The 18,732-nt window shown below is 40.2% G+C and overlaps 1 protein-coding gene across 1 annotated transcript in view; it reads right to left on the reverse strand.

The window, feature by feature from the left end:
- The window catches only part of TTC6 (tetratricopeptide repeat domain 6), a 62,482-nt gene extending 52,967 nt beyond the window's left edge, over positions 1-9,515 (reverse strand). The window contains exons 1-2 of the mRNA XM_065636866.1: positions 8,736-9,515; positions 1,426-1,500 (exon numbers count right to left, since the gene is read on the reverse strand). Of these exons, the coding sequence (XP_065492938.1) occupies positions 1,426-1,500; positions 8,736-9,515 (855 nt within the window). The remainder of the gene's footprint in view (positions 1-1,425; positions 1,501-8,735) is intronic.
- Between the last annotated feature and the right edge of the window lie 9,217 nt (positions 9,516-18,732).

Genomic DNA, 18,732 nt, shown 5'->3' on the forward strand with positions numbered 1-18,732 from the left:
ATTTTTTCTAATTTAGCAGATTTTTTTTGAAGTAATAGAATTTCATTTTCATCCATTTTCTTCAACAGAAGAACTCTAACCCATCTAACAGAAATAATTTTGCTACCAGAAAATGTGCTAGGAAATCTGAATCCTTAGCTGTAGGAGAACGCCTGCCAACTGGAACCTCAGGCCAGCATCACCGGGTCTCTTAGGGTGCTATTTCATGTCTGCTGTAGCCCCATTGCAGAACGCAGTGCCAGGACTGATGAGAAGCTTCTGTCTCACTCTGTCACCCTGTGACTCACTCCCAGAGCTCCCCTGACCTTCAGGGTAAGCTGTAAGGATCTTTAGTTCTTCCTATCCTAAAATTGATCAGGAAAGCTGGTTGCTAATGCTCTGGAATTCTAGGCACATGCCTACCCCTCTCTATCCCTTTCTCCATGCAGCTTGAAGAGACACAATCAGGGCCAAACTACAATCAGTGGGAGAAGCTGAAGAAGCTGCTGCCGCAAGGCCCTTAGACATTCAGAAGGTTTTTCATTTTGACTAGACCTTGAAACAACATACTCCCCAATACCGGGCCATCAACAAGCATCCCACATGTGCCTCACATCCTCTTTTCATTTTGGTCCCTTTAACTCGTTCTTTCCAACACCTGTATCTGTCTTCCCATGTAGCTTATCCAACCTTGTGTCCATCTCATTTATTTAAGTTTAGGCCAAGGCTATCTGGTATCTCTGCCCATAACACTGCCCAGGGGAAACATAGCCCATTCTTGGTTGTCCTCGTTATACCATTGTAAACATAACACATAGTGTTATTCTCTTTTATAATAAGCATATATAATAACTTTAAGGGAAATAATCATTCACATCGAAGCTGCAGAAGGAACTAAGTTAGGGTTTTATTTTAGTATCTGGTTATACCCTTGAAATACAAGAATGCTAGAAATTGAAAACATATGGGAAAAGACATTTAGTCTTAGCAACAAATTTGTCCTCTGAGGTACTGTCTCTATAAACTTCATAAGTGTTCTCTACTAAACATCTAAGCTTTATAAAGCTAATAACTTAATTACAGTTTTTTGTCGTGTGAAATATCGCAAAATCAAAAGGATATTGAGCATTATGCCATTTTCCAGGAAAGCAACCACTTGTTAAATGTAGATTAGGATTCTATTTATACGTTGTTTCATTTGCAATCTTCTTTCCAATCTCATAAAGAAAGCCTAACCCAACATCTGACCGAATGAACCTTACTAATTTGTTTTTTCCTCTAACCTTAAGCTGCAAGACCAGTATGAAGACCTGTTTTTACAGAAAATCTTCTTTTAAAGGGCAGGTGGTAAGGAAACAGCTACTAGATCTCTGTATGCTCTAAAGCATCAAAACCTTAAGCATGGGAAAACTAACACTATCTCACGATAGTACTAAATCTGCTTACCTGCTTCACCTGTTTATCATGTGTTAACAGCTCATCTTTAGGCCAAGATTCATTTTCTGCCGCTTGAGATTCTTTCTGAGGGAAAGGGGAAAAGAAAAAAATATGTAAGAGGTGAATGTACAATATTTTTTTTAAAACACCTTTGTGCTCCCTGACAGGTACTTCAGTATAATTTTTATTATACGGAATAATTCTTTCATCATCCATGCATTTTTATGAAGCACCTAGAAGGTTTAATCAATTTTATTTTCAGCCAAATATTTCCTCAGCAGCTAACCAGATTTACAAAATAAAGTATAGTAACAGACAAAGGACCTGCAGCAATTAACACTAGATATTAATGTTTCTAGATATTTCTTATCAAAGATCTGGTCTGCTTCTTCTACAAATTGCACTTCCAAAATGTAAGAAGAAACATACATCAGAAATTCATATCAAGACATCTATGATCCTTTAAAGCAAATAAATCATTAATATCTCTAAACATTAAGTATCCCCCAACTATATCTAAGTTTAAATATTTGAATTTTAAAAACAGTTGGAATGAAAGGCATAGAATGATGAGCACTAATATATATGAATATAGATGAATGTCTTGTGATTCTATTGCCCTAACTGGCATGCTACTTAATAATTATTAAATGAAATTCTTTATATAGAGCAGTTGGACAATCAAACACCACAAGAAAATGAATGAAAAAGAACCACAAAAGGGAAAGACAGAAAAATAAAGGTATACTTATCATTTATGAAGAACCAAAATGTTTTCAAGGACTATTTCATTTCCTTCCCAGTTTTGTCACTTTAAAATATGAACTATTAATAGCTATCTTAACAACTCTGCAAGCAAATAGAAACACTATTAACTTATTATATTTTAACATTCCTAGATAATGCAGAATGTTACTAGGCTTGCTTGGTGAAAACTTGGCAGGGCTTGAGACTCAGTTTTTATTTCCTCATGTTCAATTGGTGCCTGCTGTATAAGCAAGAGAAGAAAACTAGTGTCGAACTATAATGCTAAAAACAAAAATTATTCATACTACCTTACAGCACAAAACAATATCAAAGCAATATATAGGCATAAATTAAAGTTTGGATCTTCATTACACAAATTAGTTTGAAAGGAACAAGTACATTCAGAGACAAATGACCTTAGGCTCATCTTTTACAAACATTTACACACATGCTTAACTATAACTTCTCCATGGAACTCCTTCTATTAGAGAAGTTTAAAAGCTGACTGCAATTTTCAGTTAATTTTCTCCACAGGGGAAAATTATAATTGCTCCACTAGCAGAAAAGTTACTACAAAATTTGAAGTTGTTCTCAGTTCCCAGACAGACTGCTCTGTCTCATCAAAGGAATAGGTCAAGTAGTCCCCTTTTGGTTAATGTATATCCATATTTTTTTAAAAAGCAGAAGTAAACCCCAGCAATACTTTCAAAAGAGCTGATAGTTTTAATGACAGCGTGCTTCCTAAGCACCTGGTTGGCATACATGTGTGTAACTCAGTACTTTACCCTTTGTGCCATGTACTGGCTTGAGGAACCAAGTTTTAAAGATAACAGTAACAGAAGTATCACATCTAAACTACATTTCATTTTAGGATACAAAAATGCTACAGAAATTTTAAATACTTCTGCGGAAAATATTTCAGTGCCCTAAATCAACGCAAGAATGCATTAAAGCTATCAGCTGAATGTGTGTTATCATAGAAGCAGCCCACCACTTCAAGAAAAAAAAACCTTTTCTGGCACTGAAAGTGTTCATTTGCTCTTTTAATGTAAGAATCTTCCACACAGTAGAATTTTTATTCCAGTGAGTGTATTGTCCACCTGGCAATCTAAAAATATTTTCAATGCCTAGGATATTTTGCATCTAACACTACATTTCATTTTAATAGCACTTAAGAGGCATATTCTGACCTGTAACATTGTTTTTCTTGCATATTAGAAAATGAAAATGAAAAAAGGAGGAGTCTGCAGGCCAACAAAAAGTGATATGTATATGCTACCCCAAAAATGTAAACTATGAAGCAATAAAATGCTATGGCTTTGCAGAAGATTGCACACATTGGTGTTTTGCTTTTAACCAAAGCCTTAGTAATTTATCTACTTTTGACAGAAAAGATAGCCTAAGGAAAAAAAAAATCATATTACATATTTTTTCATCACCATGAGGGCAAGGAACTAAATGTGTGTGGTAACAACTCAGACTAAAGAACAGGTTCAGCATTGTCTTCTCAAGCTATACTGAATAACCTTCCTCGCTTCGCAATACGTGCATGTTTTCAAATGTGGTGATTACCATGGACTATTAATTATTACAATCCACCTCAGCCAACTGTAACTCTTTCCCCGTGCAATTTGTTATCCAATTCATGGAATCAACAAGAAACTTTCACGGAGCCTTTCATTAAACCAGACTGGATCAACTTACATTTCTAGCTATGACATAATATGTAAATTAAAACTTTACATATTAATTCTCCTGTTCTGTCAAAACCAACAGAATTCTATTAGCAAATATTATCTTAAATTCATTTTAGACACCTACACGTTATGTGATTGCTTTCCTTTGTTGGGTGTGGTGTTTTCTCTTTTGTCCAGTCCCCATGGGAGAATCGCAGGCACAATGCTATTGTGTTATTTTAATAAAATTATGTGTACTGTGTATATATGTACTATGGGCTGTGTGTTTACATTAACAAAAAACAAGGTCAAAGAGGTGTGATCTAACTTTGGGAAATAAAAGAGCTGAGAACTGTGGCAACTCTTAATTCCTGTGGGAATCTGTTCCTGACTGTTCTGCCCATTTTTGAGGAAGCTGCTTCCTGTATGTCTGTGGTATCCTTTGTAGCTGTTGTGGTTTAACCCCAGCCAGCAACGCAGCAGCACGCAGCCACTCGCTCACTCTCCCCTAGTGGGATGGGGGAGAGAATCAGAAGAGTAAAAGTGAGAAAACTCATGGGTTGAGATAAAGTTTAATAGGTAAAGCAAAAGCCGCCCATGCAAGCAAAGCAAAACAAGGAATTAATTCACTCCTTCCCATGGGCAGGCAGGCAGGTGTTCAGCCAGCTCCAGGACAGCAGGGATCCATCACTGTAACAGTTACTTGGGAAGACAATGGCCATAACTCCAAACATCCCCTCCTTCCTTCTTCTTCCCCCAGCTTTCTATACTGAGCATGATGTCACATGGTGTGGAATATCCTTTTGGTCAGCTGGTGTCAGCTCTCCTGCCTGTGCCCCATTACAGCTCCTTGTGCACCTGGCACAGCATCAGAAGCTGAGAAGTCCACAACTGCTTAGCAACAACTAAACAACTACAACATCAGTGCGTTATCAACATTATTCTCATTCTAAATCCAAAACACAGCACTACATTAGCTACTCAGAAGAAAATTAACTCTATCCCAGCTAAAACTTAAATATTTTGATCTGGTATTTCTTTGATTCTTTATTTGATAGTGACATGCTATTAAAATAAATTATTTTCCTCTCTGTTTTGACAAGAAAAATCTCTATCATCAGTGCAGAAAAGACCCTGACAAATGACAAAAAGCCAACCTAGATGTGTGAACATACAAATATTTTAAAACATTCTTTTAACATTGTGAATTTATACAAACAATTTATACACAAACATAACCAATCACCCTGCACTCCTTTGACAAAGCTTGAAACTCTGGGAGATTACAATCTACCCGATTAAAAACAGTTTGTTCTCATATTATAACAGCAGTTTACTGACATAAAGAGGATTAGTCTCCCATTTTGTTAAACTTCAGGGTAGAAAGACAGTCCTTGCCCCATAAAGGCTGTGGCATTTTTAAGACAAGTACAAATTATGTGGGCCAAATGATCATAAGAAACTGGAAAGTTGTTGATAAAACGTAAAAAACTTAATTAGTTACTTGCACTGGTAAATTTGAAGAAATAAACAGATTTCAGAAGTCAACACAGGTAAACCATCTACCCAGCATCTCTTCCTAGGCAGTTTCTTGCAATGTTATGAAAATAAAGTATCTTGGCAAAAAAAAAATCTAAAGTAGTATGAGTTAACTGTTCCAGAAAAAATAGTTTTCATGTATACAGGAGCGGCAGTTTCCACCCCTGGAGACTGAGCAGCTCCCTTCAGCAAGTGGCAGGAAGAGCCACAGCCTTTGCCATGATTAACCATAGTCAATAACATGTGCTTCCTGAATTAATAATGTCATAGCAAACTCATGATAAAAAGCACCATGGTCTTGATTTACCTACATTTTAACAGATGCTAAGACCATGAGAAGAACATTCCACGAGCCACCTGTAAGGAGAAAATAAGAAAACCTACAGGAAGAGCTAGGGTTTTCCCATTTAAAGAGAACTGACCAAAATAAATTAGTCTCTTGTTGCATTATATTCAGCATGCACCTTATAGCGCCTAGAGGGAAAAAAAATTAAATAGTTTCAATAAGCCACTTAAGAATACCGCTTTATCAGAAAACAACACATAATCTGTTGCATAATTTTCATGTCAGCTGAAATATAAAGCACATGTAGAGCAACTAGGTGAAATATGGTAGTTACGAGCAAATACCTGTTTCTATTTGCTTATAAACGCAAGTCTATCTCTTCTTGAATTTTAACAATAACTAATCTCCATCAAACCACTTTTGAGACAGTATGAATACATTACAAAGAAATCTTCTCAAGACCTCACTATTGAGATTAGCTGACAAGAGCTAGAGATTTTTTTTTAAACTAAAGTATATTTTATGTTGGCTTGATGCTATTATAGGGCACTGTATAGCCTTATTTAATAAAAGCACTCAAATTTGATGGTATTTTTCAAGAACAAAAACATTGATCATTTAGTTACCACTCTCACAAGCTCATCTGAGATATCAAAGAACTGATCTGCTGAAAACAGTAACTAACTAAAGATGAGCTGTAGGCTCATCACCAAAAAAGCTGAACATCAAGCAGAATAGCAAGAAAATGCATTTCTGAAATGAATATAAACACCCTCCTAGAGATACTAAATCCAGCATATAACTTAATATACTTCAGGGGTAGCAACAAGCCTCAAGGCAACAAAATTACTTCAGGCATTGGAAATATTATTCTTACAGTAAACATCCTACTTTTTAACAGAAAATGTGGCAGGATTCATTATTCATAACTGATTTCCCTCAAAGGAAACAGGGCTAAATACTAATGTCCCACCGAGCTAGTATTCTATTCCCCAGATAATGCTCTTTTCAACGCGAGGGGAAAAACAGCGCTCAGCCCCTGCAGCAATATCATGAGCTGTCAATCCCAACCAGCCATTAGTGCAATATGGAGAGCAGGATAAAGAGAACAGAATTTTTTGTAAGAAATGAAAAACACATTTAATTCTGAGAGCTTGTTTTCATTTTAGTAGTTCTGTTCTTTTTCTCAGTATTTCTTTTTCATTTAAAAGAATACATTTCTTACTTCATTAGAGAAGGCAAGCCTTGAAGCTCAGTTTAAAGTAAATAAACCATGTATAATAATAATAAAGAATTGCTAGAGTCTTCATCCTATTTATAAGGTCACTTAAGTTCAAAAGACACCTGCTGCAAATGCCTTTGATTTAAAAAAAAAGTAATCAGCAAGGGTGTTATTCATCCTCACTAAGGTCCATATGTCTATACCTAAAAAAAATATAAACATTAAACAACAAATAACAAGACAAGAAGGTCATCACCAAGCTCAAATTTTCATTTGACTTTGAACCTGATTGATGTAAGCTTTAGAAATAATTAAACATCACAGTACTCCAGAGGTCAGATTTTGAAAGCTCAGAGCCCAGTAGCTTCCACTACGAACAGCAGAAAATCCGTTCTCTTCACTAGAAATTGCTAGAGGGCAAACTTTTAAAATCATACCTAGAACATAGCCATATTTATAAAAGAGTAAGAAAAAGCACTCAATGCTGCACATGTTACTGATCGCTAATAATTATTTTGGATAAGCTGAACAAGACATGACTTTTCAGATCCAGGATCTTCTGTAGCCTTCTTCCCATCTGCCCTGAAGTATTTTTGTATCCAGTTGGCAAATTTCAACCAAAAAGAACAGTCCCAAGTTATTACATTCCTGAAATACAAGTCAAGCAATGAAGAGAGATCACGTCAATGCTGCCACACTGCGGAAAGTCTCTGATTTCAATCCCAATTGCAATACACTAGAAAATATACAGAGAGCTGGAGACACTGTGAATGCCTCAACCACACAAAGAGATCTCAGAAGAACAGAAGAAAATCAAATCAGAGGATACCAATCTATTGGAAATGCAGTTTCAGACTATTGCTGTTTGTGGACTCAGTTCAGGATTCCTTTTTCTCCTAACTTTTGTATTGAATCAAAAGACATTAAGGGAATGTAAGTTACTGCACTTACATCCTATGAGAAATACTCTATGATCGTAAAAGGTAACATTCTGACAATTGTGGGAAACTATGTTCTTTATCATCTCTTAAAACACAGGTTCATATGCTTTTCACCTGTCTTCCATACTTCCTTGCAGAGGCAGTTGCTGCTGAAAAGGAGTAGTTCACCTTCCATGGGTCTATTCATTCCATGGCATCCTTAACGAGTGCTAGCATGAACACCACGTGTGACAGTGACTCTTGTGACATGTCTCAGCCCCCTTGGAACCAGAACAAAACTATTAGTATTGCTAAGATGTGACAAAGAGCCATCTGATAGTAGGTTACTAGTCTAGTTAACAAATGAATCAGCAAGCCTTTGGTGAAAACCTCAAAGTTTTCTGAAGCATCTATCTGATGCCTAGTATGACTGATATCCCCTCCTGTAATTAATTGAAGGGACCATCTTACAGCTGCTTACACAATCTACGTAACTGTGACAACAAAAAATTTGTCTTATCAAGACCTCACAAGCTAAACAATAACTAAAAGAAGCAATACTTCCAACAATATCCCAAATGCATTTAATGCACTTTTTCATCAGTTAGACTGGAATATGGCACCTTAAAAAAGAGAGAGTAAGGGAAAAGGTGTATTATTCTACATGCAGTATAATAAAAACAACACCCCAGAAGAGCTTATGTTTTAATATATTTTGATATTGGCTCATTTTCATTTTTAAGGGACATTAAAAAACTGGAAGAAGAAACAGCAAAGAATATTCTATGATACGTTGGTGTCTTTATCCATTTGTTTTGTCTGGCTTCTGTGTTGTAACACATTGTAGGAGCTAGAAAAAAAATATACAACTCTTATAAAAGTAATATTTACCCAAGAGAAAAATATTGCTCTTGTTCTGGTTCACCTACTTCCATTTTTATATTGTAGTTCTGGCCAAGAACACCCTCCAGGAGTGCTTTGATCGTCTGGTCTGAGGGAGATGGAGAAGTAGACTGCAGGGAAGCAATTATTTCATCAATAGACCTTGCAACCACTTTCACAGGCAATGCTGGTGTGGAAGTAGGCTCTTCTGGTTTGCTCTGCTGGAAGTTCTTGTATATTTTTGAAGTGTCTGGTCTAGTCACATCTCTTGCCTCTTCCAGCCGTTCTTGAGCAGACCTCACACTTGGCTGCTTGCTTCCTCGTCTCGGCACTCTTCCCAATTCAAAGTCTAAATCTTGCTGATTTGCTTTTGAAATCACTCTACTTCTCTTCTTACAGCTTTCCCCAGTTATTTTTCCCTTTCTTGAAATGTTTTCACTTGTATCAGTACCTGTAGAGCTAAATCCATCACCATCTTTAATCATAGTATCTGTTTCTTCAGTTTTGTCTTTTTTTAAATTCTGAGGATCCATCTGTAGCATATGCACTCTATCCTTTACTTTAATAACACCTTTTGTCTTTTCTAATGAGATAGGGGAGCTATTAGCATGAAAATTAGACATGCAGTAACTTGGCTTGTGAGGACGTGCTGGGTGCTCGACCATTACAATTTTTTTAGTGGTACCTGCAAATGAGGCAATTACCGGCAGTTTTACAACTCTACTTTCATTACTACAAGTGGTATTTTCTCTGTGAACTTTTTCAGAGCCACTTCTCCGACTTTTGTCAGCACTGTCTTCTTCCACAGATTTATTTCTTTGAGTCATCACCCTGAGATCAGGAGTTTGTTTTTTCATGTCTCTTACTTCAGAAGATATCCTTACTTTCTGTGAACTTTAGAACACCCAATGAATTAATTAGGAATATTTTTATTTATATTCATGACAGGCTTATGTGGACTCTTTGACCTCTGGAGAGGATAATGTTCTTAACTGATGTGATTGATCTGGTATTAAATCTTCCAATAAGGGCGAAATGCTCACGTTTCTAGGAGCAGCAACTATTGCTTGTTTGATCTTCACACTATCCCACTGAGATTCCCTGCATATAGTCTCATGTTCCTTAATCATATTCAGCTCTTCCACAGAATTCAGTCCAAAGTAGCCGTGTTTTGTGGCAATTTTCTCCTACTGTATGCAGCCTGTAAATTCAAACAGAAATTAGGTTTTTGTCTTTTATATGCCAACACAGAACCCAGTCTTACTTCATTTTGCTAAGGGCCCCATTGATTTTAACAAGACTGTTCTGAACGTGTATAATTAAGCACCAGAAATGGCTATTAGCATTTTACCCGAGGAAACAAGTGAATAATTTCTATCTTTGGGAGCATTAATTGGGAGTCAGACGGAAACTCCCGAAAGAGAAAAAAACTGAGAAAGGATAAAGCTCAACGCTTTCTCAAAGTAAGCACAAAAAGCCTTCCACCTGCAACAACTAGCGACCTCGGACCCCTCCAAGCCCCACTTCTTCCCCTCGAGGAGGTAAAGGGCCTCCCTCCCCTCAGAAAAGTACCTCACAGCCTGACAGGCCGCAGCCAGGCCGCCGGCAGGAGCGGCACGACACGGAGCAGTGCCCACGCCACGCACCGGCACAGGCCCCACGCAGGGCAGCTCGCGTGCCCCGCACGGCGCTGACGGCCTCGGGGGCGAAGACAGGCCGGGCCCGCAGCCCCAGGAGGAGCCGCCGCGGCCGCCGCTCCCCGTTGAGCCGGCGGGCAGGGGAAGGACGCGCTGCGTAACCAAGCAACGAGGCTGCCGCGGGGGGAAAGAGAGGGCAGCGCCGGCTGCCACCCCTGGTTAGCGCCCCCTGCCGGCGGGGAGGGCTCGGCCGGCGCCACGCCGCGTCCCGCAGCGCGCCCCGCGCCGGCGGCATCGCCCGGGCGCAGGCGACACGCGTGACCGCCCCGCCGTCCCCACATCCCTCCCCGTGGGAGATGGAGAGGTGAAGTCTTTTACATGTGGGCCACCGGTGGCAATTTACTCCCCTTGGTGAGGTTGTATCTGAAGGTCTGCAAGTTTTAGCGTCATCTGGAGACGTCGTTATAAAGGTCCAAGCTGAGCCACGGGTCTCTGAAGGGCACGGTATGGGCGAGGGTGTCTGAACCATGGTAGCCTGGTTTCTCTTCTGCGTATGGCAACCCTTGTTCTGCTGTCTGTCACGGGCTCTTTAAAGTTTTGCCCTAAAACCCGAATGTAGGAATGGCATTATTAGAAATTTGTATGCATGCAGTGCAGCTGCCCCCTAAATGCAGTTACGGATGCATTTTTCCTGTCAAACTAATTTTCCTAATTGTCGAAGAGCCAGTTTGGAGATGAAAGCCCAACCCAACCCAAAGTGTTTGACTCGTTTATCATCATCAATAAAGTTTCTGTCATTGGGATTTAATTTACAATACTGGGGATTGCCTGCAACAGGACAGTCTCCATCTCAGACTCTGTAAGTAACCAGCTTTGCAGTATTACCATGAGCAAAATTCTGAAACAAGTTTTCTGAGATAAATCCTGACTCCATGTCTTACAGTCTTGTCTTGCTAGCATGTCCTCCAAAGAACAGAGATATCAAATATATTTGATGGCTGTCTGATGAAAGGTAAAAAGAGTTTCCTGGATATAATCTGAGCTCAAGGCACTAGAATTCCCATTAATCTCTGGCTGCAACAGTTCACCAAATTATGTTTGTAATCCACCTGTGTCTCTTCTAGTGGGTAAAAATAAAGTCGCTTTTTTTTCTCCCTGAGTTTGGGTTCCCAAACACCAGTGTGAATACGAGGAACTGTAGGGACTAGCTGCATATATTGAATTCAAATAATTCACTCAACTGGTTGAAAGGCTCCACTGATCTAACAGGCAAATGTCTTCTATTACCTTCTTTCTTTGTAGCTTTCAGCTACAGCTTTGTAACTTTTTTTCTCCTACCTAGTTGTCTTCCTGGAGTTCAAGGGAGTAACCAGTTTACTTCTTGAAAACAATACTTCTTACACTGGGTTAGATGGCTCACTTTTAGGTTGCTAATGCAACTAAAAAGTTATTCAAGATGAAAAACTCATTAGCCAGTCACATTATACACCAATTAAGAGCAGGTTTTCTTCTTCTGATAAAGCCCTGTAACACACCCTAGGAAGCTTATCTGTTTGGTATCTAATTCATTTCCTCCTCTCTCTAGCAGGAATCCCAGAGTAGCTGGAGGAGCAGTAGGTGGAATATGAAGTCGTTGATCTGTGTTGAAGGATTCCCATCAGCTCTCCAGGCCATTAGAGCAGTTCAGAACAGGAATGAAGTGTCTGATTGCCTCATTGAAGATGAATCCTGTTAGCAGTCTGATGCAATTGTAAGCCTAGAAAACACATCCATTCCAAATTAGTTAAACAGTAAGTAAAACCTCAAGAATTTCATTTACCTGGAACAGTTTGTCTCTTCAGGAATCACAGTGGGATGTGGAAGAAAAGACACTGCATATGAAGAGATATTTGCATCAGGAAGTTCCAGTAAGAAGCAGCTGAATGGCAAGAAGTATTTACATCCGAAAAATCTTGGGAAGAAGGAAAAGTCCTTACACATGGGTTTCCTCTTTAGGAATAGTTGTGGTAAAATGCAAAATTAGCATGCTCTGTTATCTTGCTGTATCTGTTGTCTGCCAGGTCTGCTTGTAGCAAACCAGGGGTTGGTTCCTGGAGAATGTAGTTAGGTTGTAAGAAAGGTTCAAACCTTGGCTCATAAGTGTTTCCAGTTTTACAGCATTAAGACTCTAGGTCTTGCAAGCCAAGGGAATAAGCACCCAGTGGGAGCTGACGTCAAGTTAAACCCCAAATGCTATATTTTTTTTTTTTTTGCTGAACAGTCATTCCAGAAGTGAGTGTTGCTCAAATATCCTCTAGATCTTCAGCTTGAGCTTCAGAGATGACAGCTACAGAGATTCTTGTCTCTGATACACACGAAAACAGGGAAAGCTTTTTCCCTTTTCCCCAGGTATTATTAGCATGTGCTCTTCTCTTAATGATCACAGTGATGCTTGAAACCTGGAGGTGGTTTTTTATTAACATTAAGTATTTAGTTAAACAGGTTAAGCTTCATCTCTGTAGCTTGCAAAGTCCAAAATTGAATCAGTAGATGAATCCCTATACTTAGCAAATGGATCTAGATTTGGAAAACCTTGTGCAAGTTCAGTCCCTCGGTACACATTATTATTTTTCTTAATTAGCCTCACCAGATCCCTAAGCTTTCTAATATCACGTAAATTTTTTCATCGAAGTTATTAGTCTATTAATGTTACAAGAAAGGTTTTTTTTTTCTTTTTAGAGAGAAAAGCCATCATTAAAAAATGTTCAGTTGGTTGGAGAAAGTCTGAAAACAGTTTCTTTCCTCCGAAATTAGCTGAGTCCACGCCATGTAGGAAATCTTATCCCCAGTGCACATCATCGCCGCAATCCAGGTTCATGCTGGACTGAGGCTGAGATGCACATGGGGCCCACAGGCTTTGGGAGGAAACCAGAGCACATCCAGGAGGAGTTAATGATGCCCTCAAATAGTCACCTTCATCTAGGCAATCAGGAATCAGGACAGCATGGTGCATATGAAATATGTACAGCCTTGTATGGGCTCTCCAGAAAATGACAGTTATTGGGAAGATGAATAACAATTACTTAGAGGAAAGAAATGAAGCAAAAGCATAAATACTTTGCTAGATCTTCTGTGGCTTACATCTAGTTTGTCACTAGACACTAAGCCTGGCTTTGGTTATCCTTTTCCAGCTGGCTGTGAAAATCTGTTTGGATGGAACAGTCCAAAGGCCCACCAGCCCTGCTGAGGGATGCTGCTCTCTGCCTTTTGGTGTGCTACAGCCAAAGCACCAGTCTAGTCTGCCTCAAAATGGCAGAACATTTACTCAAAACTGTTCACCAATGCAATGGTTCTATCAAGGATAACAGCATATTTACAAATAGAGTTTCACCATGATGCCCAGGTAGCATTATCCCATTTTACAGACTGGGAGCTAGAGCGAAGAGAGTTTGAATGACTTTCCAAAGTCCCCTAGTAGAACTGGTGGCAGATTCATAACTGAGTCTGTGCTTCTGACTGTGAGTAAACAGAAAATCAGAGGTATGTCCTCAGGCTACAGGCTACTGTTGACTCTTTCAGGGCATCAACATCTTTGTTTTAATATTTCTGCCATGTAAATATATGTAAAATGGCTGTAAATACTCAGAGAAAATAAATTAATTTTAAGCTAAAATACTGAACTGTGAAGTATGGCCATTGGGAATATAGCACACAAACTTCTCTGACAGTTACACATTGGGGCAGTAATCTGCAGCAGAAGAGTGGAGTAAACAGGTTGGGGGGCAACTAATCTCTTTAAATCAGACAGTGTCAATACTGAAAAGCTTTTTGGTTAGTTGCAAGGGTTTGATCCAGCTGAGCTGAAGGAAATACTTTTTTTTTCAGCGATCAATCCATATTGAATTCTTTGTGCGGTAAGCAGCAATAGAAAGGTTTTGTGGAATTAGTATTATAAATCACACATCCAATCCTTTTGTCAGTGTCGAAAGCATTGTCATTGTTCTAATCACTATATCCTGTCTTTGATGCATAACAAATATGCACACCCAGCTCTACTAATCTCCACCATGATTGTGAGATATCTGTATTTGCCAGCACTATGCCAGCAGAAATAGTTAAAATTTTTCTTCCTCCTATGACTTTGGGATTTGTTTTCTTTTTTCATCTGATTGAAACCCATTATTTAAATAATGGCATTTCCTTTATAATTCAACATAACAATAAATAAAAAGTTGGAAACAAGATGGACCCCTTTTATTTTAAAAAAGTCATTACAGTGAGAAAATCATTTGGTCATTTTAAGTCATTATGAATCCAGATTTACTTTTTAGCATGACATGATTGTAATATTTTCAGATATGTGCCATTATATTATGTAGCCCAAGATAAATTACATTAGTTACTCCTAGAAGCCCATCACACACAGCCTTTATTATAGGCGCAAGGTCAGAGACACTCCTGGCTTTGAAGAAGGCTGTGAGCAATAAATTGAGAAATTACAGCTAAACACCTGCCAAAGTCTTTCCTGGGCTCAGCCCTTTACTTGCTTTAGTTTAAAAATTTTATCATATTATCTCTGCTCTCCATTGTCTTTCAAGTTGATACACCAGATTTTCCATCAGCTTTTCAGTCCAACTCTTCTGTTCTCTTAGGACAACAGCTTGACTGTGGATATATAGATGTAGATACATACATGTGTGTTTGTAGATCTCATAGGTTTCGCATCTGAAGATTCAGGGTTGGGGGACATAGAAATCCCATTCAAACACAAGAAAAATCTTCGCATCTGATCAGTTTCTTCAGCAAAAGGAAATGCCCTGAGAGAGTGGGAAGAGGTGTCTGTGGAGGCTGAAGTTCCAGCTGTGTCTAAGGGTAATGTTAGAAAAGATTTAAAGGATTTCTGTCACAGTATGAATGGTGAACGGAATATTCCTAGATAGTGATCCTGAAAGGAGGAAAAGGATTGTTTGTTCAATGGTTAATAGGAAAGCCACCCAATCCATCTATGAAATTGTTGGAATGAAAGAGAGGATCTTTCTCTTTTGGAGGGACTGATGGAAATGTCAGGTGTTGGATTCCCTCCCTATCATCCCACTTTAAGTTGCTTCCTAAAAAGGAGTAAACCTGAAACCACGTGCACTGCAGAAATACTTACGCAGCTGCCTTGTTGGCTGGGGAGGGGTGGAGGAGGAATGAAATAAATCTGATTCTTCCTTGTCTCACCAGTATCTGCACAGGGAACTGAGCCCACGTGATGGCAGAAGGGAAGGCACACAGTGAGTTAAGTGACCTTCCGGATGTCATTCTCTTAAATCTGCTCAGCAGGGAGATTCACCCTTAAAATACTTGAAGCAGCAGCAGAAGGTTAAGACAAATGCTGGGAGGACCAACCACTCTCCAAAACACTGAACAGCTGCTGCCCCTGAGGAGTCCTAAAATGTTACCAAATCCAGATCTTCTTCAATTTTCCCATAGATGCTAGTTGACTATCATATTTTATGGGTCTTGCTTTTGATATTAGAGTCTTCTGCTTCTACCAAGCTCAAGATAAGAGCATCCCAACACGTAGGAAGTCAAGGAAGGGAGCCAGGAGACCTGCTTGGTTAAACAAGGAACTGCTGGGCAAGCTCAAGTGGGAGAGGAGAGTTTACAGATCATGGAAGGAGGGGCTGGCCACTTGGGAAGAATATAAGGCTGTTGTCAGAGGATGTAGGGAGGCAACTAGGAAAGCTAAGGCCTCCTTAGAATTAAACCTGGCGAGATGGGTCAAGGACAACAGAAAGAGCTTCTTCAAATACATGGCAGATAAAACTAACACCAGAGGCAATGTAGGCCCACTGATGAATGAGGTGGGTGCCCTGGTGACAGAAGATGCAGAGAAGGCAGAGTTACTGAATGCCTTCTTTATCTCTGTCTACTCTGCTGGAGAGTGTCCTGAGGAGCCCCGTACCCCTGAGGCCCCAGGGGAAGGCAGGGCAATGGAGGAGTCTGCCTTGGTTGATGAGGACTGGGTTAGGGAGCAATTAAGCAATTCATAAATCCATGGGTCCAGATGGGATGCACCCACGGGTGCTGAGGGAGCTGGCTGAAGTCATTGCTGGACCATTCTCCATCATCGTTGCCAAGTCTTGGGAAATGGGAGAGGTGCCTGAGGACTGGAGGAAAGCAAATGTCACTCCAGTCTTCAAAAAGGGCAAGAAGGAGGACCCGGGTAACTATAGACCGGTCAGCCTCACCTCCATCCCTGGGAAAGTGATGGAACACCTTATCCTTGGTGCCATCTCAAGGCATATCAAGGATAAGAGGGTCATTAGGGGCAGTCAACATGGCTTCACCAAGGGGAAGTTGTGCTTGCCCAGACTCATAGCCTTTTATGAGGACATAACCAGGTGGATAGATGATGTCAGAGCAGTGGATGTGGTCTACCTTGACTTCAGTAAAGCATTTGACACCATCTCCCACAGCATCCTCACGGCTAAAGTGAGGAAGTGTGGACTGGACAATCAGATAGTGAGGTGGACTGCAAACTGGCTGAAGCAAAGAAGCCAGAGAGTCGTGGACAATGGGACGGAGTCTAGTTGGAGGCCTGTATCTAGTGGAGTGCCTCAAGGGTTGATACTGGGGCCAGTATTATTCAATATATTCATCAATGACTTGGATGAGGGAATTGAGTGTACTCTCAGCAAGTTTGCTGATGACACCAAGCTGGGAGGAGTGGCTGACATGCCAGAAGACTGTGCTGCCATCCAACAAGACCTGGACAGGCTGGAGAGCTGGGCAGGAAAATATTTAATGAAATATAACAAGTGAAAATGTAGAGTCTTACATCTGGGTAGGAACAACCCCAGGTTCCAGTATAGGTCGGGGAATGACCTATTAGAGAGCAGTGTAGGGGAAAGGGACCTGGGGGTCCTGGTGGACAGCAGGATGACCATGAGCCAGCACTGTGCCCTTGTGGCCAAGAAGGCCAATGGCATCCTGGGGTGTATTAGAAGGGGGGTGGTTAGTAGGTCAAGAGAGGTTCTCCTTCCCCCTCTACTCTGCCCTGGTGAGACCTCATCTGGAATATTGTATCCAGTTCTGGGCCCCTCTAGTTCAAGAAGGACAGGGAACTGCTGGAGACAGTCCAGCGCAGGGCAACGAAGATGATTAAGGGAGTGCAGCATCTCCCTTATGAGGAAAAGCTGAGGGAGCCGGGTCTCTTTAGCTTGGAGAAGAGGAGACTGAGGGTTGACCTCATTAATGTTTGTAAATATATAAAGGGTGACTGTCACGAGGATGGAGCCAGGCTCTTCTCAGTGACAACCAACAGTAAGACAAGGGGTAATGGTTTCAAACTGGAACACAAGAGGTTCCACTTAAATATGAAAAGAAACTTCTTCTCAGTGAGGGTAACAGAACACTGGAACAGGCTGCCCAGGAGAGTTGTGGATTCTCCTTCTCTGGAGATATTCAAATCCTGCCTGGACGCCTTCCTGTGTAGCCTCATCTAGGTATTCCTGCTCTGGTAGGGGTATTGGACTAGATGATCTTTTGAGGTCCCTTCCAATCCCTAACATTCTGTGATTCTGTGATTCTGTGTTACCAGTTGGTACTCACATTCTCACATTTCAGTGTAAAACTATGGGATGTCTTACACAGGGCCTCTGGGCATCCTTTTCCAGAGCAAACATCATTTTTACTGTATATAGGGTAATGTATGTCCCCTGATGAAGTATGTGTGCTCATGCTGCCATGCATCCCACAATTGCTGACTGTCCAGGTTAATATAGCTCAAGAAAATGTGCAGTTAATGCAGCCTGAATTCATTTGTGCTCTAGGAACTGCAATTTGGGTAAAGCTGTGGAACTGCTCCCTGGAGAGGAGTTTAAATAAGCCAGCCTTGATTTTGTACATTTGATTCTTCAGAGCTGAAGCCAGCTAAGAAAGCTGTTTGTGATGGATACTGGTCTCTCCCAATGCTTTTCTGTAAAACTACTATAGAGACAGAGACAGGGAAATGAGTAACTTTTTACACATAAAGAAGAACAGAGCAAACAATTTGAAAATTATGATGCTATGCAGTAAAAGAAAGGTAGTGTTCCTCTGCTCTCCATTGCTCAAAATTCAAGGTACAAAACCAAGTCCACCTTCTGCATAGGAAGGTCAGTTTGCAGAAGAACTGGAGTATTATATTGGCATGAGTATTACAAGCAGTTGATCAACCTTGCATGTCTTGTCCAATAAGATATTTGGTTTACATTAGTAAAACAGATGTTCTCATTGGGAACTCACCGCAGGTTTTGGAGAAACAAGACTCATGGAGAGTGGAAATACCTTTTGTTCAACCAGTCGATATTGGTGGGGGGGAAAAAGGACAGACTTCGGTCCGTGAAGTCACTTGGGCAGCTTTAATGAAGAAATAATTCTAGGATTCATGCAAAAGTGT

This window comes from Caloenas nicobarica, chromosome 5 (assembly GCF_036013445.1).
Source record: "Caloenas nicobarica isolate bCalNic1 chromosome 5, bCalNic1.hap1, whole genome shotgun sequence".
NCBI lineage: Eukaryota > Metazoa > Chordata > Aves > Columbiformes > Columbidae > Caloenas > Caloenas nicobarica.